This window comes from Pongo pygmaeus, chromosome 19, assembly GCF_028885625.2.
Source record: "Pongo pygmaeus isolate AG05252 chromosome 19, NHGRI_mPonPyg2-v2.0_pri, whole genome shotgun sequence".
NCBI lineage: Eukaryota > Metazoa > Chordata > Mammalia > Primates > Hominidae > Pongo > Pongo pygmaeus.
Genome location: NC_072392.2, coordinates 7,865,144 through 7,889,401, shown reverse-complemented (window position 1 = coordinate 7,889,401; position 24,258 = coordinate 7,865,144). Strand labels below are relative to the sequence as shown.

At 52.8% G+C, this 24,258-nt stretch overlaps 1 protein-coding gene across 1 annotated transcript; it reads right to left on the bottom strand.

Moving 5' to 3' along the window:
- Positions 1-2,845: 2,845 nt before the first annotated feature.
- GUCY2D (guanylate cyclase 2D, retinal) lies at positions 2,846-20,546 on the bottom strand. Its single transcript, XM_054456732.2, has 20 exons — positions 20,429-20,546; positions 19,395-20,124; positions 19,010-19,314; positions 16,507-16,858; positions 16,064-16,148; positions 15,680-15,782; positions 15,177-15,278; positions 13,621-13,701; positions 10,844-11,050; positions 10,589-10,745; positions 9,937-10,086; positions 9,162-9,310; positions 8,425-8,588; positions 8,138-8,330; positions 7,686-7,860; positions 7,342-7,440; positions 7,162-7,256; positions 6,891-6,976; positions 6,629-6,740; positions 2,846-3,059 (listed from the first exon to the last, which is right to left on the bottom strand). The coding sequence occupies exons 2-19, from the start codon at positions 20,113-20,115 to the stop codon at positions 6,653-6,655; spliced, it is 3,312 nt and encodes a 1,103-aa protein (XP_054312707.1). The 5' UTR covers positions 20,116-20,124; positions 20,429-20,546; the 3' UTR covers positions 2,846-3,059; positions 6,629-6,652.
- Between the last annotated feature and the right edge of the window lie 3,712 nt (positions 20,547-24,258).

The following is a 24,258-nucleotide window of genomic DNA, read 5'->3' as shown; positions in this document are numbered from 1 at the left end:
TAGCTGAGCATCATGGCGCACGCCTGTAATCCCAGCTACTCAGGAGGCTGAGGCAGGAGAATCGCTTGATCCTGGAAGGTGGAGGTTGCAGTGAGCTGAGATCATGCCACTGCACTGCAGCCTGGGTGATAGAGCGAGACTCCGTCCCCCCTCCCCCCTAAAAAAAATCTGAGGATGTAGATCCCGTGGATACAAATGACCAACTGCACATGCCTCGTGAGATTCTCAAGGTATCAAATGAGGTTTATCAGGTAAAGTGCTTAGCCCAGTTTCTAGCACTTAGCAAGGAAAATAGTGCTCCTCCCTCCCCTACACACTCAGAAGATGACCTCACCTTCCACTTTCTTGAAAAAACAGAAACCCTTGATGGAAAGTCTTGGAATGTGCAGCTCCTCCCAGGCCCAAGCTGTCCTATTCTAATCCTCTTTCAAAGGCTTCCCTTCTTCCCATCCAAGGCAATCACTCCCCAGTGCTTGGATCTATCCCCACTGGACACAGGAGCCTCATTCCCCTGTCACCCCATCCCATGTCTCCCTCACAGTACTGGCTTCCCCCTTTCAGCATGCTGATGATCCTAAACCTCTCCCTTCTTCAAAAGAGGAGCACAGGACCTCCGGTTCTGCTTCCCTTCTGGCTCCCAGAGGAGCATCTTATAGAGCTGCATCATCACAGGGCATGTCCTCTGGCCTTCTCTGGGAAGCATTTACTCAGGGAAGGACCAGTTTCTGGGATCAGCTCTGGTCTTGAGATAATCTGAGATCATCTATTTCAGCCACCCCATGGCTGGGCCTCTTCTCCAAGGGCCAGAAAGGCTTCCACCCCTTGGCATCATTGAGGATAAGGGCTCAGCACTCGACCCTCCTCGTTACCTTTTCAGGGCCTGAAGCAGTCTGGGGCCTTCCAGGGCAGACCTTCAAAGCTGGGTATGCAGTCCCTCAGGCCTTGTTTCCACTGGGGCCGTGACCTACCCTGCCCTCACCTCTGCCCTGGAAGAGAGTGTGGCAGGAGCTCCAGGTGCCCATCCCTTTATCCTTGGATAAAGGCTAAGCCCTGGGAGAGGTGACCCCAGGGACTGTGGTTGAGGACCAGCCAGTCAATGCGGGAGAACGCTTGTGGCCCCAGTGGCCCCTGGTTGATAATTGAAACAGGAATATGCCGATGGAGGCATGCAGCTTGGGAGTGGGTGATCAGGGCTGAGAGAGAGGCCTAGGAGATGACATGCTGGCCAGAGACAAAGGGAATGACGTTGAGACGAGGCCATAAAGTGCGTGGCTATGGACAGGTGTCTGATTGGCATAATGGTTTGGGTGAGGAGGTGGAGTAGATGGGAAAGCCTCCTGTTGAACTTGCAGCCATCGGCAAATTGAAATCAAATGGATCAACATTTCATCACCATGAAAACATTACTAGTTTTTGTTTGTTTGTGACAGTCTCGCTCTGGAATGCAGTGGTGTGATCTCAGCTCACTGCAACCTTGACCTTCCGGGCTCAAGTGATCATCCTGCCTCAGCCTCCGGAGTAGCTGGGACTGCAGGTGTGCACCACCATGCTTGGCTAATTTTTGTGTTTTGTAGAGACAAGATTTTGCTATGTAGCCCAGGCTGGTCTAGAACTCCTAGGCTCTAGTGATTCTCTCACCTCAGCCACCCCAAGTGCTGGGATTACAGGCATGAGCCACTGTGCCCAGCCATCATGAGGGTTTTGAGGTATGAAAGAAGAGAAAGAAGGAAAGAGAGAGAGAAAGAAAGAAAGAAAAAGAAAGAAAGAAGAGAAAGAAAAGAGAAAGGAAAGAAAGGAAGAAAGAAAGGAAAGAAAGAAAGAATCCAACGCAACCTGGCTTAAGCAAAGAAAATAATTTGCTGGCCCATGTTGCTTAAACAGCCGGACTTGGCTTTAGGCCCAGTGAGGTATCCCAGCTCAAACAGTAGCCATCAGGCCTCAGTCTCTCTCCATCTGCCAGTTCAGCTCTGTCTTTGGGGTGGCAAGGATCTCTCAATGTCCCATCCTCTCAGCAACCCCCCAAGAAGACAATTTCTCCCCACGGCTTCAAACAACGTCCCAGCACCAAGCTTCATCAGCCTGGCCCAGCTCATCTGTCTTTGAGGCCAGAGGAACGGAATGACTGGGCTGGCCTGAAGTGGGAAGTCAGCAGTCAGTTCTAGCCAGTTCCACTGGGATTAAGAATGGGGCACAGATGGCTGCCCACTGCCCAGCAGGACGGATGTAGGAAGGCAGAACAGTCGATGTCCATTACAGGTCATCCTGTCTGGGACATTGGGCCTGGCACAGGAACAGCTGGGCTCCTGGAAGACTTAGGAGCCAGTCACCCACTGGTGATTTTGGAATAGTCTCTCCTGCTCTGAAGCTCCAGGGGCAGGTTTGTGAGGGGTCAGAGGTGGAGTGTGGGTTGTTGATGAGGTCCTGCCCAGAGACCAGTGGACCTCACCTTTCCCATCTGGGGGCCCTGTTCCTTCAGTCTTGGACTCTGGCTCCCATGGCTGTAGGTTATGGTCCATGGGTCATGGAGTCATGGCATAGACAAGCTCTGTCCTTCGCTTCCTTCTTCTCTCCTGCATACATTCAAGGGATGAAGCCACATCACCCACCTCAAAAGCATCAGAGACCCTGGTCTTTTCCAGCAGCCTGAGAGGCCTGAGACTTCCCCAACTGGTTCTCTGAGCAGAGGAGCTCCTGGGAGCTGTTGGCCCCAGCCACTTCCCCTCTTCAGGCCATCTCTAAGGTTCAACCCTATCTGAAACCCTCCCTGGAAATGCCAGGGCTGAGCGTTCCAGAGATGGGGGTGGCGAGACTACCCTCCGGGCTAAAAGCAGCACACACCACGACATGGAAGACAGCACGCCTTTATTTCAGCCCCCTCCCAGGACCCAAATACCACGGCACATGGCCTGGTGTCCACGGTGCAAGGTCCAGAAGAGCCTGGGGAACACAGCCCAGCAATGCAGTGTCACAAATCCCTGCCAAGGAGCAGTTCACCCCACCTCGTCAAAGGTGGGTGCCTGGGGTCCACTGCAGATGGGACAGGGAGCAGGGCCCAGACCCTGAGGAGCAGCACAAAAAAAAAAAAAAAAAAAAAGGCGCCGGGTGAGCCCCGGGACACGCTGTAGAGTCTCTGCTGTGGAATTGAAGCAGCAGCTATGAGAGGTCCCTGCTTTGGCCATCACTGCTCTGCCAGCTACAGAGCCATCTCCAAGGCAAGGACAACCCCAAGTGTGGTCTCCTGGCGCAGGCCAGCTGGCAGAGGTAGTGTAAACACATCTGAAGGTGGGGGATGCCCAGTGACCAAGCCAGGCCCCGGTGCTCTCATGCACTGGGAGTTGCCCAGGCCCCAGGAACAGGGTGGGGAGGATTTGAGTCAGCAGAGCCCTGAGACTGGATAACTGACTGGGTCCAGGAAATAAGATTTCCAGAGAAATAGTGGAAACTGCAGAGGAAGGCAGAGACTCCTAGGCAGAAAGGGGACTGGGGGGGACACAAAGAGAGGAGAATAGAGCAGAGAGGGAGGCAGGAACAGAGAAAGGAGAGGCTGAGGCACAGAGAGGAGGCTGAGGCTTCATCTTTTCCCTTCTGTTCTCCCACTAGATCTGTGAACTCTGGGGCGGGGGTTCCCCAAGTTCTTTTAGCTGGGGAGGGGTCAGGGCTCTTCTATCACATCTGGTCACTTGAGCTCGAGGCCAGCCTGGGAAGGAGGCTGAGTGAAGCTGGGAAGGAACCGGCTCAGCTCTGCCCACTTCACTTCTACCTCAAACCGGGTCTGCCCTCTGGCTCATCCTCCTCTGCTTCCGGGAGGAGCCCTGCCCAAGCCTGTCCCAGCTAATCCCTCTGCACCTAATCCTGGACTCTTCCTTGAGGCCGCTGAAATCACACACCATTAACTACTCCAGGCCCTTGCATGCAGGGAGAGAGGGAAGGAAGGGGAAGGGCTGCAGGGTCGGGTACGGGAGGGAAGAGACAGGAGACTGAGAGCTCTGTCCACACAGTCAGGTCCAAGGCCAGAGATGTGAATCTGCGCTTCAATCCCTGGGACCTAAGCACAGAGAAAATCTTAAGGAAAATCTTCAAGAATGTAAATAACTTTTAAAAATGTGTGTGTGTGCATGTCCGGGTTTTGTTTTGTTTTTAATCTTTAATTCATCATATTTAAACTCAATTTAAAATGTTTTTAAAATTGCACTAAATTGCTCTCCGTAGCAACATCACCTTCGGTAACCAGAACTTACAAGTGCTGGAATCTCGATGTTTGATACATTTCCTTTACCTTTAGGAAGGAGGGGAACACCACTAAGCTTGTGGAAGTCATGAATCCATTAAAAAAAAAAGAGAGAGACAAAGTCCCCTCCAGGAGCCCCTATAATCCTAATCAGCAGGTCCTTAGGACCTGCTGAGGAGTCCTAAGCTCAATGTCTACAGGCACCAGGCAGGAATATAAAGGAATATTCAGAATCTTGGTGTCTTGGAGTCTGTGGGGAGTGGCGACATCTGGATAAAGGGGACTGTTGCTTTTTAGCTGCAGCAGAATGTGGTTAAGTGGTGACACAAGCACCATGCGGGGCTTCTGATTTCAAGAGAAGGGGGAAATCTGCTATACATTTTTAAAATGTGGAGCTGTTGATTTTTCAATGTTAGCTCAAAACAAAACACGCTATGGGCCAAACAAAAGAAATTTGGTGGCCAGTTTGTAGCCTGGCTTTATGAGATCTTAGAGATTCTAAGATTTAAAGATCTTAGGGTGACTTAGTTCTATGATTCAGAAACTTTAATGAGCGTGTCAATATTTTGTAGGAACTTGTTAAAATGCAGATCCGGACTCAGCAGGTCTGGGGTGGGGCCCTGAGATCCTTCATTTCTAACGAGCTCACAGGCAGTGCCGACCCTGGCCCACCAACCACACTTGGCGTAGTGAAGGTTTAGTTTCGGAATTCCCTCTCACTGTCGTATCCCTGGTCAATGATGTCTCCGGTTCTGCCTTCACACCTCCAGGGACTGGACACTCACTACCTCTGGTGGCAGCCTAGGTGGTTTCCTAGCCTGCTGCAAACTTCTTCCAGGGTCTGTAGCAACGGTGACAGACACCAAGAGTCAAATGTGCCAAGGCCCAGACTCTAGAAGGTCAGAGTTTCACAAAGGCAACTTCAACTGGGGACTTGCTGGGACAGGGCATTGATAATTGCTGCAAAGGTCAGGCGTGGTGTCTCACACCTGTAATCCCAGCACTTTGGGAGGCCAAGGTGGGCAGATCACTTGAGATCAGTTCAAGACCACCCTGGGCAAGATGGTGAAACCCCGTCTCTACTAAAATCACACACAAAAATTACCCGGGCATGGTGGCGGGTGCCCGTAATCCCAGCTACTCGGCAGGCTGAGGTAGGAGAATCACTTGAACCTGAGAAGGGGAGGTTGCAGTGAGTCGAGATTGTGTCACTGCACTGCACTCCAGCCTGGGTGACAAAGTGAGACTCAAAAAAAAAAATTCTAAGCAGAGAGGATGTTCTGTCCAACTGCTTGCTCAGCAGCTCCCAGTTAAACAGAGAATGCTGCTCTTCTTTGGATGTTCTGGTTAGTCAAGGTGTGGCACAATTTCCTTTCCTTAAAGCCTTGAAGCAAGCTTTTCTCAGCACTTGGGCAAGTTCCCTGATTATGCCCACAGGAGAAGCAGCCAGTTTCTGACTGGTGGGAGATGGAGATAGGAATGAAGCTTGAGGCTAAACAGGAGCCCTTGCCCCCTCAGGCCATGTGACAAACCCTGCTCTGGTGGAACAGAACTCCACTTCCTCTGGGGTCGGGGCATCAATCCCAGATCTTCCTTCCTGGGTCCCTGAGAGACAGTGGGAAGCGGAGAATCCCTGACCCTCACATCCCCTGCTGGACTCAGGGCTCCTGGGGCTGAGAGCCACAAGCCACCCAGCTGTCAGGTGCACAGGGGCCTTGGGAACCACTTAGGCCACCCCTCATTTTGCCACTGAGGGGATCACAGCAGAGAGTGCGTGACACTTTCCCGAGGTCACATGGCTGGTTTTGCAACCAGCTCTTGTAAAAGGCCCAAAATCCTTTGAGGCAGAGCTGGGCAGAGTCCACCAGCATTAGACAGACTTCCAGTCACCTATAGCAGCAACTTTCAGGAAAAGGACCTTCCAGAACAATCCTGAAGAAAAGAGGGGTATCTCAGAGCAGAGTCGAGGAAAGGGGTCATGGGGGTTCACCTAGGAAGGAGCGGGTCACGGGTCAGTTTCTTGCAGGAGGGGAGTGGGCACGGCTTCTGCTTTCACATTGTCCTCTGGTGACTGCTGCCCCCTGGAGTTGTCTCTTGTGCAGTGCACAGCCTGTGAGGCTTCTGGGGAAGCCAGGTTTATGCGCTGGGGATGAGATAGGGCCAGAGGAGGGGGCCTTCTTTGATTGCGGAGTTTCCTAAGCCTGGATTCCCAAACCACTCCAGATCTACTGAGCCAAAATTCCTGCAGCGGGTGCTTCCCTCCCAGGGGAAGCCCCGGGGGTTAGGAACCAGCCTGGGCTCTCTAAGTCAGAAAGGGATCGGGACACCTGGCTTGGGTAGGACGTTCTGCAGGCAGCAGAGGGGACGCGGCAGCTGGGGTGGGGGCTGAGGGGGCAGCACCTGTCCGGGGCCGGGCCTCACTTCTCAAGAGAACTGGCCCGGTCGCGCCTTCTCCAGCTTCCGTCGCCGCTCGGGTGGGATCTCCTGCAGGCTGATGCCGTGGTTGCTGGACCTGCAAGGAGGGGGCGGTGGACTCAGGGAAGGGGAATGGGGTGTGGGAGGGCAGGGCCCACGTCATCGCTGCCTCGCGCGGGGGTTCAGACACAGAGCAGGAAGCAGGGGTCCCTCGTCCCTCGCCCTGCTGCGGAGGCCGGCCCCTCACCCCGGTTGCAGGTCAGGCGGTTTGGGGATGGGCTTGTTGAAGCCGCGTCTGCCCACTAGCCAGAAAGTGTCCTCGGCGCCCTTGCCCTGGGGAGACATGGGAGAGGGAAGGACTTAGGCGGACTGGGGTGAGGGCTGGGGGATCTCGAGGTCTGCATGGAACTGGGAGACCAGGTCAGGAAGGGTGAACTGAGGTTTGCAGCCGCGGCCCGGGATGGGCGGTGCCTCAGGACAGGGCGGGGCCTCCGGGAGGGGGCGGGGCCCTGCCTCACCTTCAGCTCCGTGCGGCCTCGAAGCTCCACCTGGTAGCCCGAGTCCAGAGCACGGAGAATCCCCACGGTGCTCAAGTTCACGTGGATGCGGTAAGCTGTGGCGGTGGGGGACGCCATGAACTCGGGACTCACCTCCCGTGTCCCCCTCCCACCTCCCCGTCTTGTCCCCGTCACACTCACGCAGCCCGGTGGACTCCATGCGCGAGGCGGTGTTGACCGTGTCCCCAAACAGGCAGTACCGCGGCATGGTGAGGCCCACCACGCCTGCCACGCATGGACCTGTGGAGATGCTGGGCGTCGGCGGGGCTAGCAGGGCCGGCAGCTGGGCTGCACCTAGGTAGGGCCTTGGGGGATCTTCGCACCCATTATCTCCACCAGCTCCCCAAATAAGCCTTGTTAAGTGCATCCTCTTCAAGGTAAGCCCCACTCCCCGCTCCATGAGTTGCCTCCTCTACAGGAAATCTGGAGCCAGGCCCTAAAGAGGGAGATGGGCTGGAGCCTGCCTGGGAAGACCCGGGAGTTACCCGAGTGCAGGCCTATGCGGATGCGCACGGGAACCTCAGGCATATGGCGCATGCGGAAAGTGCCCACGGCACTGAGGATGTCCAGTGACATGTTGGCGATCTCTGCCGCGTGTCGCTGCCCATTCCGCTGGGGCAGCCCCGAGGCCACCATATAGGCGTCCCCTATTGTCTCCACCTGGGGGAAGAAGGAGTTGTGTGAATTTTCTTTTGAGCATTCCTCCCCCAGTACGCGAAGCGATTGCCTCTTGTCACCGGGCCCACCTGGGGTTAGTGCAGAACCAGGTTGCTAGTGGAAGGACTGAGCTGGGGACTGGAGGAATAAATAAGGGACAGGAGGTCTGGGAAAGAAGATTGATTGGGCAGGTAGGCTAGGGGCTGCGCAGGAAGGGCTGTGTTGGAGGCTGGTGAAGCTGAATTGAAGGTCAGGAGGGCTTGTCCCCTACACACTTCACCTTGTAGACATCGTGGGAACCAATGATGGCATCAAAGAGTGTGTAGAGATCGTTGAGCAGGTCCACAACCTCAATGGGCTCACTCATGGCAGAGATGGTAGTGAAGCCCACAATGTCACTGAAGTACAGTGTCACTTGTTCAAAGTACTCGGGCTCCACTGGTGTCCCCGTCTTCAAGGCCTCAGCCACGGACCTAGGGATGGCAGGCAGTGAGGTCACCTGGGGGCCTCTCTGCCTGGCTGGGCTCCAGCTGCCCTCCCAGCCCACCCCTTCCCACTGGCACCCACGGAGGCAGCATCTGTGTAAGCAGCCGGTCTGTCTTCTGCTTTTCCAGCTCCAGCTCCTCCGTGCGCTCCCGGATCAGATCCTCCAGGTTACTAGAGTACTGCTCCAGCATCCGAAGCATCGAGTCAATAATGTTGGTCTTCCGGCCCTTGTTGATGTTCTTGAACTAGCAGTAGAAGGAAGCTGGTAAAGCTGCTGAAGACCTGGGTTGCCATGCCCTCTTCATGCCCCCTCATGGGCCCTCTCATGGGGCTGTTCACTCTGAACCCCCTCCCCGCAACCATTCATCTACTATTCGTCAAGCACCCCTGGGGTGCTGGGCACTGTGTTTTCAGACATGATTAGGAGGCACGTGGGAAATGAGGGTTCCCAGAGGTCAGTTGTTCTCAGCTAGTAATTGACAGGGCACTGGAGCCAGCCTAGTCGTTGGACTCCCAGGCCAAGGGTCTTTCTGTCACAGCAGGCCAAGCACATACTTGGTTCTCAATCAGTGTTATTTGAATTGAATTGAATATTCCTCCCACCCAGACAGAACTCTATCTCCCACTCCAAAAGCCTCCACAGCCCCCATTCTAATTCTGCCCCCCACCAAACCCCGAGTCTTCAGGCTACTCCTTAGGAGGTAGCTTGGAAGGCCAGAGGTCCTGCCAGCCTGCCTGCCTGCACCTGTCTCAGGTTGCTGACAAGCATCTGGGATCCCAGAGGCCAGCCCAGTCCTTGCCCACTCCCAGCCCCTGACCAGGTCGAAGGTGTGGTCCATGGAGGGCCGAAGTTCCGGCTGCTCTGCCCAGCACTGCTTCATCAGGTGGATACACTCAACAGGTGCCTGGTCCATGGAGACCAAGGGCCGACACAGTGGAGGGGGGCTCCGCACCCTCTGCACCACTTCTGGAGGCATGAGGGGACAGTGAGGGGGAGTGCCCCAGAACACAAAAGCTGCCTCCGACCCTGGCCTGACTGTTGAAGACCAAGATGTGGGAGGGGGTGCCTGGCAGGGGTTTATTTACATCAGAGCTTCAGTGCGTGTGTGTGGAGGGAGAGTATAGTGTGGAAGGAGGTTGCTAGGAGGAACAAGAGGACCTCGAACTCTGGGGGTCAGTAAGAGGTCACATAGGCAAAGAAACTAACATATTGTATGTAAGACAAGTGAGGGATAGGTGATCAAGTAGTTTGCTCAGAGTCCTGTGGAGAAGGGATGCATCCACTCCCCCTCCCCTGCTCCTCCCAGGGACCCCTGAGAACAGAGAGGAGCCTGTTCTGTCAGTTGTGGAAGCAGTTTGGGTCCAGCATCAAGAAAGAGGTAGGTGTTGTGGTCTGGGACCTAATGAACCACCCTCCCCACCCTGGCCATGCACGGCTTTCTGCACCCAGACCTGCAGACGCCAGCTTTAAGGGGGCCTCGGTATAATTGAGTTTCATCACTGGGCTTTGCTTTAGAGGAAAGAGTGAGGCTGGCTCTGTTCTAACTGCAGGGTGCCCCTGTGGCCCGAACTCCACGCACAGGGCAGCCTTACCCTCGGGAGTGAGCTCCAGCATGGCGTAAGGGGCACTGCGGCACACTACTTCTTGCATGATGATGGCCAAGCTGAAGACGTCGCCGGCCAGCGTTCCCCGGCGCTCCAGGGCTGGGTCCCTAAGCAGCTCCGGGGCTGTCCACAGCTGGTCTGGGGATGGGGAAGGGGCTGAGGGGCCGCTCGGGAAAGACTCCCACCCTCACCAGAAAGCCCGGGTTGGCACCCAGACACCACCAACCCTGCAGCCTGAGACCAGTCTGAGACCCCGCAACCCGAGACCAGCCCTACAACTATCTCTAGGAGCCATCTCAGACAAAGCCTGGCCCTCACAAATAGGCCTTGCCCTTCAGACAAGGTGGTGCCCAGGGAAGGCTCCATCTCTTGGGCACGAGCCCCACCCTCAGGCAAACTTCCAATGAGAGCAAACCCGGCTGCAGGCAGCTCAGGCACAAATCCCGCCCCCAGCAGCCCCATCTCCGCAGTCACAGAGCCCACCCTCTCTGAGGCCACAAGATCTTTTCTGTAGCAGGACTTGTGTCTGGTGGATGTGGGATGGAGACAGTGCGAGGGCAGAGGTAGGGAGGAAGCGGGGGAGAAGCCCTTGAAATAATGGGGATCCCGGTGGATGCTCGCCTGCGCAGAGGACTCTCACCCTCCGCTCTGGGAGGCTCCGGTAGCACCTTCTGCGCTTCCAGCAGTCTCCCGTGGCCATGGTCAGTGATCTTGAGTACGAACCTGCCGTCCACTATGCAGTTCCGTGACTTCAGCCGCCCGTGAGCTACGCCTCGATGGTGCAGATACCTTATTCCCTTGGAACGGGTAGGGTAAGAGGCAGCCTCAGCCTGCTTAGTTCCCTTGTTCCCCATCCCTGCCCCCAGGACGTCACCCCACCACCCCCGACACACACCTTGATAAGGTCCAGCAGGAGGGAGGACTTGAACATCCAGTCCAGCTTTATTTCTCTCTGAGAGAGGAGGTCCTGGAGAGAGCCCCGCGTGCAGTGCTCTGAGACCACAGCCAGGTTGCCCTCCCAGAGGGCCGCAGGGCCTTCTGCTCCCCGAGCCAGGAAGAGCCCTAGGTAGAGGGCCACATTCTCATGCCGGAGCTCCTGGAGCTGAGAGGGGGAAAGTTGATTGGCATTTTCTGCCCGGGGCAATGTGGGGAAGGGGCCTGTTAATCAAGATCTGTTTTTGAGTATCCAGACTCAGAAGATGAGATTTTTACAAATGGTGGATGAAATGGTTGATAGGGTATGTAGGGGGGCTCTCTTCTACACATAGTTCTATTTTTGGAAAAAACAATATAGTCAAAGGCCACTGTTCGGATACTGAGTATGGTTTAGCTTAATGCTGTGAATGAAAAGACAACTTTGTATTGGTGATCAGGACCCAGGCAGGTTTGGATTTATTGATCATAAGCCTTTTTTTTTTTTAGACACGAGTTCTCACTCTGTTGCCCAGACTGGAGTGCAGTGGCACAATCATAAATCACTGCTACCTTTCATTCCTGGGTTCAAGTGATCTTCCTACCTCAGCCTCCTGAATAGCTGGGACTACAGGCTTGTGCCACCATGCCTAGATAACATTTAAAAATTTTTTTCTGTAGCGATGGGGGCCTTGCTATATTGCCCAGGCTGGTCTTGAACTCCTGGCTTCAAATGATCCTCCCACTTCAGCCTCCCAAAGTGCTGGGATTATAGGCCTGAGCCACCACACCTGGCCCCAGCCATAAAACTCTGAACTGCCTGGGTCTTAAGGGAAATAGCTCATGAAGGAGAAGCTCCTGGAACCACCAACCTCTCCTTCTGATTTAACAGCCTTTGCTGGGAGAGCCAGGGAGGAGCGGTGCCGCTTTCTTTCTTTTTTTTTGTTTATGTATTTTTTTTTTTTTTTTTGACAGATTCTTACTCTGTCACCCAGGCTGGATTGCAGTCGTGCAATCTCGGGTCACTGCAACCTCCGCATCCTGAGCTCAAGCGATTCTCCCGTCTCAGCCTCCTGAATAGCTGGAATTACAGGTGTGTGCCATCATGCCTGGCTAATTTTTGTATCTTTAGTAGAGATGGGGTTGTGCTATGTTGGCCAGTCTGGTCTTGAACTCCTGACCTCAGGTGGTCCACCCACCTCAGCCTCCCAAAGTGCTGAGATTACAGGTGTGAGCCACCGTGCCCGGCCTGAAGCTGCGCCACTTTCAAAGGACACCAGAAATGGCGTGTGCCTGCAACCTGGCCAGGGGCTGCTCTGCTTGGCGTTACATCATTGTGTCAGTCAGGTCTGAGACTCCCACCCTCCCTCAGTTAGAGAAGACAGGACTGACTGCTCTGCAGGACATTGCCCTCACAATCGGGGCATGCTAGAAAAAAAGGTGGCTTAGCTGGCTGACTGGTGCCCTTTCTAGCTTTTCCCTCCACATGCCCAATAAGGGGATACTTTTCTTTTCTTTCCTTTTTTTTTTTTTTTTTTTTTTTTGAGACAGAATCTTGCTCTGTTGCCTAGGCTGAAGTGCAGTGGTGGGATCTTGGCTCACTGCAAGCTCCGCCTCCCAGGTTCACACCATTCTCCTGCCTCAGCCTCCCACAGTAGCTGGGACTACAGGCGCCCGCCACCACACCTGGCTAATTTTTTTTGAATTTTTAGTAGAGACGGGGTTTCACCGTGTTAGCCAGGATGGTCTCGATCTCCAGACCTCGTGATCCACCCGCCTTGGCCTCCCAAAGTGCTGGGATTACAGGCGTGAGCCACCACGCCCAGACACTTTTCATTTTAAACACCTGGTGTTAAATGGTGATCAGGTTCGTTAATCCCCATACACATAGTCCACTTAAGTCACTGCATCTGTGACCTAGAGCTCCTGTAGAGGAATCAGGGAAGGAGGCCAGGCCCAGGCTGCATGGCGTGGAGATAAAGGGAGACATTAAGGTTGTAAGGACCAGAATAAGCCATTTACACCCTCCTTGCCAACTTTCCACTTCATTCAGAACGTCTACGGCTATTCTGCACGAGTGGCCTGACAGAACCGGAAACTCATTTTTTATTTTCTATTATTAGCTCAACAAACATTCGCTGGGTCTCTCTAATGTTCCAGACACTGTGTTGGGTGCTGTATTACAATGGAGGGGAGTGAGGAGGCCCTCACTCAGCTTACAGTCCAGTGAGAGAGGCAGAAACAAGCAGGCAGACAGATGAACATACAATTGCACATTGCAACAAGATCAAAGGAAAGAACTAGTGGTGTGGCAGAGAATAATGAAAGCCTCCTCCAGGGTGGAGGAAACACTTTTTTTTTTTTCTTAATTTTGACAGGGTCTTGCTCTGTCACCCAGGCTGGAGTGCAGTAGTATGATCACAGCCCACGGTAACCCCCAACTCCCAGGCTCAAACAATCCTCCCTCCTCACCCTCTGAAGAGTAGCTGGGACTACAGGCATGTGATGCCACACCCAGCTAATTTTTAAATTTTTGGAGAGATAGGGTTTCTTTATGTTGCCCAGGCTGGTCTTGAACTCCTGGCCTCAGGTGATCCTCCCTTACATCTGCCTCTCAAAGTGCCAGGTACATGTATGAGCCACCACACTCAGCCAGAGGGGACATTTAACTGAGACCTACCTCTGTACCCAGCTGCAAAGAGAAGGCAAGAAGGGAGAAAACAATGGCCACCTAGGCCCCATCACAGGCCCAAGTCTCACCTTGGAGAAGGCCGTCTTGGTTGCTGGGCGGATAGCTATGTGCTGATCCCCTGGGAATTTCTTCAGCCAAACCCTGTCTCCCTGTAGCAAAGAGGATGGGGGTAGGGAACTCAGTCTCTTAAAATCCCACGATGGGGAGCCCTAGAACCCCTCCCCCTCCATTTCCATTGGCTCACTGTCCCAGAATGCATCTTCCACGTGACAAAACGCATTGAAGCAAGGGGTTTGATGTATGCCCATCCACTTCACAGCCAGCTGGGAGAGGGCCCACCCCTGGATGACAGAGATTCAGAAGCCATGGATGGCTGTCCTCACCACTCCAGCTGTGCCCACCAATAGTCCTATTAAGTGCATTAATACAATCACAAGTGTCACCGACATCACAACCCTCATCACCATCCACTGCCATGGGAGAGCATGTTCTGGGAGTAAAAAATCTGGGTACATCAGGCTTTATTGAAAACTAACTGAACTATAGACAGCTCCCCTCCGGATGCTGGACCTCATCCTCAACTGTTGGCAAGGCTGGTTCATGGGCATGGGACCTGTGCAGTCACACAGGGCCTCGTGCTTTGAAGGGCTCGAGCTTGATTCAGTGACCTCCTGCCATCATCATGAATGAACGAGGAGCCCCTCATTTCTATCTTGCCCTGGATCTCGCTAATTATGCAGGTGGCCCTGTCTGTTTATAAGGGATTTGGACTAGAAGGGAATTTAGAAGGGAACTGGGGTTTAGAACTGACCCCTAAGGAGCATTTGGAAATAAATGTGGGGAAATTTTTAAACTGTCACAAAAACTAGGAGCTACATTTAGTGGACAGGGCCAGAGACAAGAAACACTAAACATTCTTCAAGGCACAGAGTAGTCCCATACAATTTAGGACAACCTGCCCCAAATGACAATAGTGCCTCCTCTGAGAATTGGCTGTGATGATCTCTAGGTGACATGATAGGAGCCTCTGCATTCCTTCCCATGACCTGAAGCCCAGGAGCTCTAAATTTCTACTCTCTTGATTTGCTCAGCACTCTCAGCTCTCTCTGAATCTGTTCTCATTATCTCCTCTCCACTTGACCACATTCAGATTTACCAGCCCCAAAGTTAATGTCCTAATACTTTTTTGTGACTTTCTTCTCCCCCTCTAGGGGTTGCTATTCCTGAGTCTGGTCTGGATTGGGTGGAAATGCTGAGGGGCAGGGCCAGAGGCTCTGACCAGGCCGGAGATGGTCTCAGTGGCCACACCAGGTTACATGCTGGTCCCAGCATGCTCCCTGGCAGCTCCAGCCTCCAGTCTCTGGGTCACTGTGATTAGCTTTTGAGGAGCCCTTACCCAGATAGTGGCTAGAGAAAAACCCTTGGGGAGGGAAGATTCCTAGGTGCTTCCCTTTGAGGGATCCATGACCTTTCCCTAGATCCTGTCTCGGCTCCCATCCCCCATCTCCTGGAGCCTGCAGGATTTGACATGACTGCATGTCCTCTTGAGAGTGCGCCTCCCCTCTGCCCAGGGCCTGAGCATTCTTCCCCCACTGTCTCTCTGTCTAGCTGGGGTCAGGCTCACCTCATAGACACCAACGTTGGGGCTGTCCAAGGGTTGGCTGGGGCCACTGCGAATGTCTGACATACTGCGGGCAGCCAGACTTGATCGGCTCCCCTGGGCCACCTAGCAGGTAGAGGTCAATGCAAGAGGTCAAAATATATTCTGGGGTCAGAGTCCTGGGTTGAGGTCAGGCTGAGTTTTGGGGATTTAAAGATGAGAGGCGAAGGAATCTCAATGAGGGAAGGTGATAATGACATTACTCCGTAAGGGCACGCTTTACAGTTTACAAAGCAACATTCATTTTCTTGTTGGAGCTTCACCTCCCCACCAGGAAAGTAGTCAGGACAGGTACTGTTACCCTCATTGCACAGATGAGGGTGCTGATCCCTAGACTTCAGACTTGGGACAGAGCTGGGGTAGAAATCAGGCTTCCCAGGTAGGGAGCTGGGGTCGGGACTCGCCCAGGGAAGGAACCAAATTTACAGAATGAAGACAACTGGCTCCTGCTTCTCTGCCTCCCCCACCTTTCGAGAGGTGCCCCCATGTGGGTGGAGAAATGTGATGTCGTTCACGGTCAGGATGATCTTGTTGGGGCCGGAGACCATTTGAATGTGAAGTAGCCGGTGCCTGGTGGAGAAAGAGGTCACCTCCACCAAGGGCACCGAGGTCCGTGAGAAGAGACCAGCAGGGGATGGGGTGGAGGGATAATGTTGGCTCAGGGGAGGGGTCCTGGAGGGCAGCCATCCCCAAACCAGACATCCCCTGGGACTCTACCAGCCCACCAGAACACCCTCACCCCAAGAAAAATCTCCTCTTCTACTCTTGAGTGAACCCAGCCTGCTGTTTTTGCTGCAGACTTCCATTTCTGGCACAAGCTCACTTCCTACTTACCTCCTTCCACTACTCACCTCACGTAATGGGCCAGGAAGGCCCCAGCCAGCCCCATCCCAACCACCAGGAGGAAGCCAAGAAAGACGAGGCCCGGCTCCAGTCCTGAAGGGACAGTGACAGGAGGTATACTGAGGAGCGATGCCAGGGGAGGCCTCTTCTCTAGGGAGGCATGGAGTCATGCCAAATGCTGGCCCCTCCAGGAAAGGGGGATGGGGGCCCAGAGAGGCTCTAGGGGGAGGTCATAGATTCCTCAAAGGGGAGAGTCTGGGAATGATAGAAAATTTTCAAGAGGGCTTTCTTTGGAGCTCAGCAAGAGAGGGGTCCTGTGCAAGCCGGGGGCTGGGAGAGGGCCTAGAAGGGCATCGAAGATGGATTACAGGATAGGAGTCCACTCTCTTTCATCACTTTGTGGATGGTCCATGGCGATTGTCTCAGTGGGGGCTGGGGTGCTCTCCCTCACCTCCACCGCAGATGTTGTTTGGATCGAACCAGCACGAGGGGTCAGGCCCGGGTGCTGATCCCCCACGCGGGAAGTGCATCCGGGTACCGGCGGAGAGGAAGGAGCCCCGGGCAGGATCCAGCATGTATGTGGCAAAAAGCCGGTCTCCCGCCGCGTCCGTGTCTAGCAGCACGAATGGGGGCTCCCCGTCTCCTCCTAGGTCCCCGCAGAAGCCAGGGACCTGCGCATCCCGGATGTGGCGGGCCACAGCTGCTCCGGACACCCATCTGCCACCCGCGGCAGCCCGCGCTTCTGCCACGCCCCTTGCCAGCAAAAAGACCGCGTCGTAGATGGTGCCAAAGAGTGGGGAGACCTGGAGAAGGAGAGTAGGGGCTCAGAGGTCGGGGTCACAGCCCACAGACAGACCAGAATTCCCTGGCTGCGCCAGTTCTTTCAATGCCTGTCAAGCCCAGGGTATCCACTGTTGCCACCTTCCAGTTAGTTGTTCCCAGGATCCCTCCCCATTGGCTATCTCTTCCTCCCTCCCCTATTGGCTGTCACACCTGCTCTCCCCACTAACTGGTTCCTCTTTTCAGGACTCAGCCTCCTCTCTGACCATTGGTTGATTCTAATTCTCCATCACCTGTAGATCCTCTTTTCTTCCTGTTCGTTGCCCAGCATATAGTTTTAATCTCATCACCTACCATTCACCTAAAAGCCTTCTCACCTATCTTTTGGTTGGCTTCTATTTTCTGTTTTTCCTTAAAAAGAAAAAAACTAAACTAAACTAAACAAAAACAAAACAAACAAAAAACCTTCTCCATTGTTACCACCCGATCTTATCAGGCCTCTCTAATATTCCCAGTCGCCATCTCTCAGAGAGCCAGGCACTGTGCAGAGCACTAAAGATGTATCACTGTACAAGACAGACCCTGTCTCAAGGAACCTTTCTTCTTGCCAAAGAGACAGGGGTGTTCAGGCAGTGCAATGAGTAAAAGTAGGGGAAACTGAGGGAGCTGCAGAGACAGGAATGGGTGTCCCCAACCTAGGCTGTGGACAGAGAAGGAGCTGTTAGAAGTGACCATCCTTCAGGGGATGAGTCAGAATTATCCAGGGGAGGCAGGGACAAGAGAGAGGAAACAGCACACTCAGAAGCTCAGAGGCAAAAGAGAAGGACACATTCAGAGAACCCAGAGTAGCTTGGTCTGGCTGAAGTTCATGGGAAGTGGAAGAGAGAGAAAGACAGGAGACCCGGTAAGCCATGTGGAGAGGACTGCATCTATCCAGGGCAACAGAAGCCACTGTGAGGCTTCGAACAGGGGCATGACAGGGTGAGATCTGTCAGATTTCTGAAGCTTGATCTGGAGAAAGGTGTTGGGCAGGTGAGTGTTGAAGCGGAGACCATCTGGGAGATTCTGTTTTGGGATTTGGGCTGGGGGTGCTGTGGCCTGACTTAGGGCAGTGACAGTAAAGATGGAGAAAGCGGATGAATTCAAACGATCTTTAGGAAGTAACAGTAACAGGGCTTGATGCCTGGAAGTGGGGGCGAAGAATTCAAGGAATCAAGGGTGACTCACACGCTCAGAGGCTTGGGCAGTTTGGGCAGTGGAGAGGACAGCTGTGGTACTTACTGAGAGCTGAAGGGCTTTTCTCTCTCTACTTTCTCAACCTCCCTCTCTCCACTGACTGACCCTCCCTCCATCCCATCTCACTATGATTCCTAACTTGTATTCTCTTCTGACTATTCCCATCACTGCACCCCTCCTCCCTCCATTGGCCACCTGCAATCCTCTTGGAAGAATCTAAGGGCATTGGTGGGAAATTGCAACCCCTACGACCCTTCTCTCATGCAGCTGCCTGTGAGTTGGGCCTTTGTGGTGGTTAATTCACTGCCCATTGACATCTAAATTCCCTTCTCATAGTGGTTTGTAGTCCTCCTCTGTGGCTGGAGTAAAGTTAGATGATCTGAACTGGGATTCCGGGGACTTGGGGATCCCCAGGTATTAGCTGGATGTTGGAAATACACTATGGATCTGTTTAGGATTGCCCCTGGATCCACCCAGGGAACTTTCTGCTTCTTGCAAGGTGTCTAGGCCCTTGAAAAGCTAAGACCACCAGATGAGGCCCCAGAGGAAATACCTCTGAACTAGGGATGAAGGTTGGATTGGCATCCTCCGTCCTTCCTGCTTTCAAGAACACCAAGTATTTATTTTAGACAGCTGGGAGTATGTGGTGGTGGAAACGGGTTTATTTTGAAGCCAATTGCAAAAGGTTTTGCAGTTTACAGTTCATTAGAGTTTACTGCTTGATGTTGGACTTGAGAGGTCTCATTGCCTACTCTCTGGAGGCAATCCTCCTACACTGAGAGACCCCCAGCGGAGCCAGAGCCTCTACATTACCCAGGAAACTCCAAACAGCTAGAGCGGCCAGTGGTTCTTTCTCCATTGGCTGCATCCTCCTCTCCCCGCTTTGGCTGTCCTCTCCCCTCTCCCTTGCCTTCTTCCCTCCTCCCGGGACCGTCTACCTGCTGCAGATTGAGGTCAGAGGGCAGCTCGCGGCGCTCTTGAGCCCTGCGCAGGCTGTCCAGCACGCTGCCTTCAGAGGGACAGTGGCGCGTGAGGGTGAGCACGGCATCATGGGCCCTGCGAAGCTGGGAGCTGTTGGCGAGTGCGGCCAAGGCCTCCGGGCCTGGGGACAAGGCGTAGTGGATCGTGTCGAAGGGCAGGAAGACCAGGGAGCCATCGGTCAGGCCCAGCTCCTCTGCGGCCTCCAGGAGGTAGCGCTGCTCCTCGCCACCCAGCAGCACCGAGTGCATCACCATGATCACTGCTGCGGACAGAGGCTTGGCTCGCGGCGCCGTCCGGCTGCCGGCAGGACCCGCCGACCTCGCACCCTGCAAGGGAGCCTACCTGTGACCCTGGGCCCGTCCCGAACCTTCCTCAGGGCCTCCCGGGCTCCAGACAGGTCCAAGGGCTCCATGGAAGTCACGGAGGCGACGGGCAGGCCCCGGGCCCTGAGTGCCGTGGATAGTGAGCGTCCCGCCTCCACCCACAGGTCCTGGGGAGCGGTGACCAGGGCCACGCGCGCCCAGCCGAATGCGCGAAGCAGGGCGTAGAGGGCATCCGCGGCGGGGGTCACGGCAGGGGCCGTGGTGCCCTCCGCCTGCGTCCAGGGGCAGCCCCAGGGCACCAGCGCGATCCCGGCTTCTTCGGCGAGCAGCTCGGCTGGCCGGCAGGCCGCAGGGTTCACCGGACCCACGAGGCCCGACACGCGGGCCAGCGCGGAGGACACGGCCCCCAGCGAGCCCGGCGTCCGGCACGGCTCGGGCAGCAGCGCGACCTCGAAGCGGGGACCGCCTGCCAGGCCGGGGTCGCGGTTCAGGCGGGCGGCGGCCAGGCGGGCGGCCAGGTCCGGGCGAGCCCGGGAGAAGATGGGGTCGCAAGCCCAGGGGCCCAGGACCCCCACCGTGAACACGGCGGAGAGGGCGGGGGGCTGCAGCAGGAGCAGGAGCAGCAGGAGCGGGAGCCGGGGCAGGGCCCGGGGGAGGCGGGGCAGGGACGGAGCCCACCGCGCGGGGCCGCAGAGCCCGGGGTCCGGAAGCCCACCCGCTCGGCGGGCGCAGGCGGTCATTGCCGGCTTCTGCGAACACAGACGGAGCAGGCTGAGCGACTGAGACCCCGGCCTCCCCTAGGGCTCTCCCCGTAACCCCGAGTTTCTCCAAGCCCGAGTAACCCATGGGATGATTCTGCTGCTACCGCCCCCTCCGGAGGCTGGGAAGACTAACTGGGGCCAAGGACACCGCCCCGAAGCCCCCTTCTGCCGCCCCCGCTTCCCGCTCCCACCCGGCCTGCCCCTCCCCCCGTCGGAGGCGTCAGGGGTCATCAGGGACTCGCCCGCGCCCTCAGAGCAACCCTATCCCAGCGGAGGGGCCTCTGACACTTACAGGGAAGTCCGGGGCTCGGGCCCACGGCCCCGGTGAGGGGTCACAGGGCCGGTCCCCCTTTTGACGCCCGCCCACTGGTCTTCCTTGCCAGCCCAGGCCAGGGCGGGGGCGTGGGTACAGCCAGCCAGAGCCCTTAATCTCCCCAAGCTGATTAGGGTCCTTAATTAGGCAGGGAGGGGCGGGCTATAGTGGAGGATGAGAGCCCCTACTGCGTCTTTCTGGGGTGGGATCCAGGTAGTCAGCCAGATCCTTTCCCCTCCATGCCTTCCAGCCCCCCACATCACCCTCATCACCATCACCCCTGCACAAAAGCAGACGCAGCTTCCCCTTTCAGCCGTCGGCCACACTGCCCTGCTCAGCCAGAAAGTAACAAGTGCCTGCCCATGGACAGCTGTGGGTAATCCGTCCTGGAGAAGAAACTCTGATCCCAGTCCCTTTCCTTACAATCTTCTGTTTCCAGTTCTGCCAGCTAAGTTCAAGCTCCATCCTTTGGCTGGCAAAGTCTATATCCCAGAGACCAAACCTACACCAAGCTGACACCTGCCTTTCTTCTTTCACTTCTCTTCTCTCTCTCACCACACTTGATTCCCTGACCTCTGCTTCTCCATGCCTAGAAAACCACCCCTTTGGCAGGACCTCAGGAAGTAATGAAAAGAGCTTTGGCCTCCGACAGACCTGGGTTCCAAGTCCCTCTTGCTGATTTTTGGACTTTGGGCAATTGCTTAATCTGATGGTTGTTGTGAAAATGAATATAATTGCCCAGATGGCAAGAATAGCTAACAATTTTAGAGAAGAGTATAATGGAAGATGCCCTATAAGATATACAAATTTATTATAAAGCAATAGCAATTATGTATTTATGTAAATATATAATATATAAAACATAGCAATTATATATCTACATAAATATATAATATATAAAACATAGAAATTATATATTTATATAATTATATAATATATAAAACAGCAATTATATATATTATAAAGCTATAGCAATTATATATTATATATTTATATAAATCCACATTATGTAGTGACAGCAATTATATATTTATATAAATATATATTATAAAGCTATGGCAATAAAGGCTTCATAGTTTTGGCACAAGGATAAACAAATGGACCAATGAAATAGAATATACAGTACTGAAACAAACACAGCAAATGTGTGAAGAAGTGGACATTTCTTACCAAATGAGAAAGAATGAACTTCAACAAATGGAGCTGATTAGCCATCTGGGGGGAAAATAGAATTCAATCCCTATCTCACACCACACACAAAATCTATTCCAGGTCAAAGACCTATATGTGAAAAATAAAACTTAAAAACTTTTAAATGAATCATTTTCAGACATGGTGGCAAAGATTGGATCAGGTAAGAATCATCAGTGGATTCTAAGGCTGGGGGAAATGTTGGATGAGGAGCAGGACTTTTGCAGGGTCTGAAAGTATCTCCCTCCAGATTGCCATGGGTTGGAAGGGAGGCGGTAATAAAATAAAAAGCAGTCATTGTACAGTAGAGAAATAGGGCAATACTTTAAGCAAGTGATCAAAATTAACCATGAGGGGCAGAGAGACATTCTGTGCCTCCAGATGTGATACCCTGAGAAGGATGTAATACTACATCTATGCAGTGCTGCACAATACATCTCTGCAATGTTCCAGCATTATTCCAAATCTAATCACAAGGAAACATAAGATAAACACTAAATGAGAAACGTTCTATTTAAAAAGGTGGGGAGGACTGCATTCTTCAAAAATGTCAATGTCATAGAAGGCAAACAGAGGTTGAGGAACTGTTTCAGATTAAAGGAACCTAAAAAGACATGACAATTACATGCAACACCTGCCCTTAGTTTGGATTCTGTATCATTGGACTTTTTAAAAGTGCTATAAGGTTATAGGGCTTGAGGCTGGGCGCCATGGCTCATGCCTATAATCCCAGCACTTTGGGAGGCCGAGGCAGGCGGATCACTTGAGTTCAGGAGTTTGAGACCAGCCTGGCCAACATGGTGAAGTCCCGTCTCTACTAGAAATACAAAAATTAGCCAGGTGTGGTGGAGTGCACCTGCATTCCCAGCTGCTCAGGAGGCTGAGGCAAGAGAATCACCTGAACCTGGGAAGCGGAGGTTGCAGTGAGCCAATATTGTGCCACTGCACTCCAGCCTAAGCAACAAAGTGAGACTCCATCTCAAAAAAAACAAAAAAAGAAAAGAAAAATGGTTATAGGGCTCATGGGGTTATAAAAATGCTATAAAGAACATCAACATTAACAAAAAATTGGCGGTTGACAAAGTTGGAATATCACAGGAGATTCAAAGCAGTGTAAAGTTATAGAGTTAATAACGGTAGTGTAGTTGTGTTAGACTATCCCTGTTCATAAGAAATACACACTGAAGTATTTAGTGGTAAAGCATCATGTATGTAACTGACCCTCAAGCGGTCAAGAAAAAATATATATTAGATATGATATATGGTATGTTGTACATATTATCCATTTCAAATGATAAACAAATGGGGTAAAATGCTAACAGTAGGTGAATCTGGGTAAAGAGCCTGTGAGTGTTCTTTGCATATTTTTTATTTTTGCAACATTTTTAAGTTTGAAATTATTTCCAAATAAAAAGTTAATTAAAAATTTTAGATTATAGAATTCAAAGAAAGTAGATCTGCTCTGAAGAAAGAACAAAGAAAAGAAAAAAATAAATAAGAAAATAGAAAAATTAAAAAAGAGCAGAAATTTTCAAGAGAAAAAAAGACATAGATTGAAAAGACATCTTTATCAATTCAGGGTAAGAATAGATTTATTAAACAAGACACATAGGCCAGGCACGGTGCCTCATGCCTGTAATCCCAGCACTTTGGGAGGCAGAGGCTGGCAGATCACATATATATATGGCAAAATATTAACATCTGTTAGTTTTTGGTGGTAAACAATCACTATATGTAGGGATTTTCTGTATGCTTGAAATGTTTTCTAATTTAAATTTTAAAAAGTTGTAAACAAAAAGTGTAGATGTCTGACCTGTAGCAGAGTTCCAAAATCCAGTAGGCATCAATATTCGTTTCTATAGTGCTGTGCTTCTTACCTTCCATAAGAGTTACCTCCCCACATCTCCTGTCTTCTGACTCAACATCTCTACATGAAATTGTGGAAACTCCAGCCAACTCTTTCATTTCACACATAATGAGAATGAGGTCCAGAGACCAATTTGGTTAAATCAACAATCTCCCAATTTTCCTCTAGGGTCCCTGGACTGATGGGTAATACAGATGAAGATGAAGGGGGGATTTTTTTCACCTTTTTTGTCATAAAATATACTTAACATAAAATTTACCACTTTAACTTTTTTTTTTGAGACAGAGTCTTGCTCAGCCGCCCAGGCTGGAGTGCAGTGGTGTCATCTTGGCTCACTGCAACCTCTGCCCCCCGGGTTCAAGCGATTCTCCTGCCTCAGCCTCCCGAGTAGCTGGGATTACAGGCACCCGTCACCATGCCCAGCTAATTTTTGTATTTTTAGTGGAGACGGGGTTTCACCTTGTTGGCCAGGATGGTCTCGATCTCTTGACCTTGTGATCCGCCTGCCTCAGCCTCCCAAAGTGCTGGGATTACAGGCATGAACCACCGCGCCCGGTCTCCCCATTTTAACATTTTTTAAGTGTACAATTCAGTGGCGTTAAGTACATTCATATTGTTGTGCAACCATCACCACTGTCCATCTCCAGAACTTTCGCATCTTACCCAATTGAAACTCTGTACCCATTAAATACTAGCTCCCCATTTCCCCTCCCTCCAGCCCCCAGAAACCACTGTTCTTTTTTTTATTATT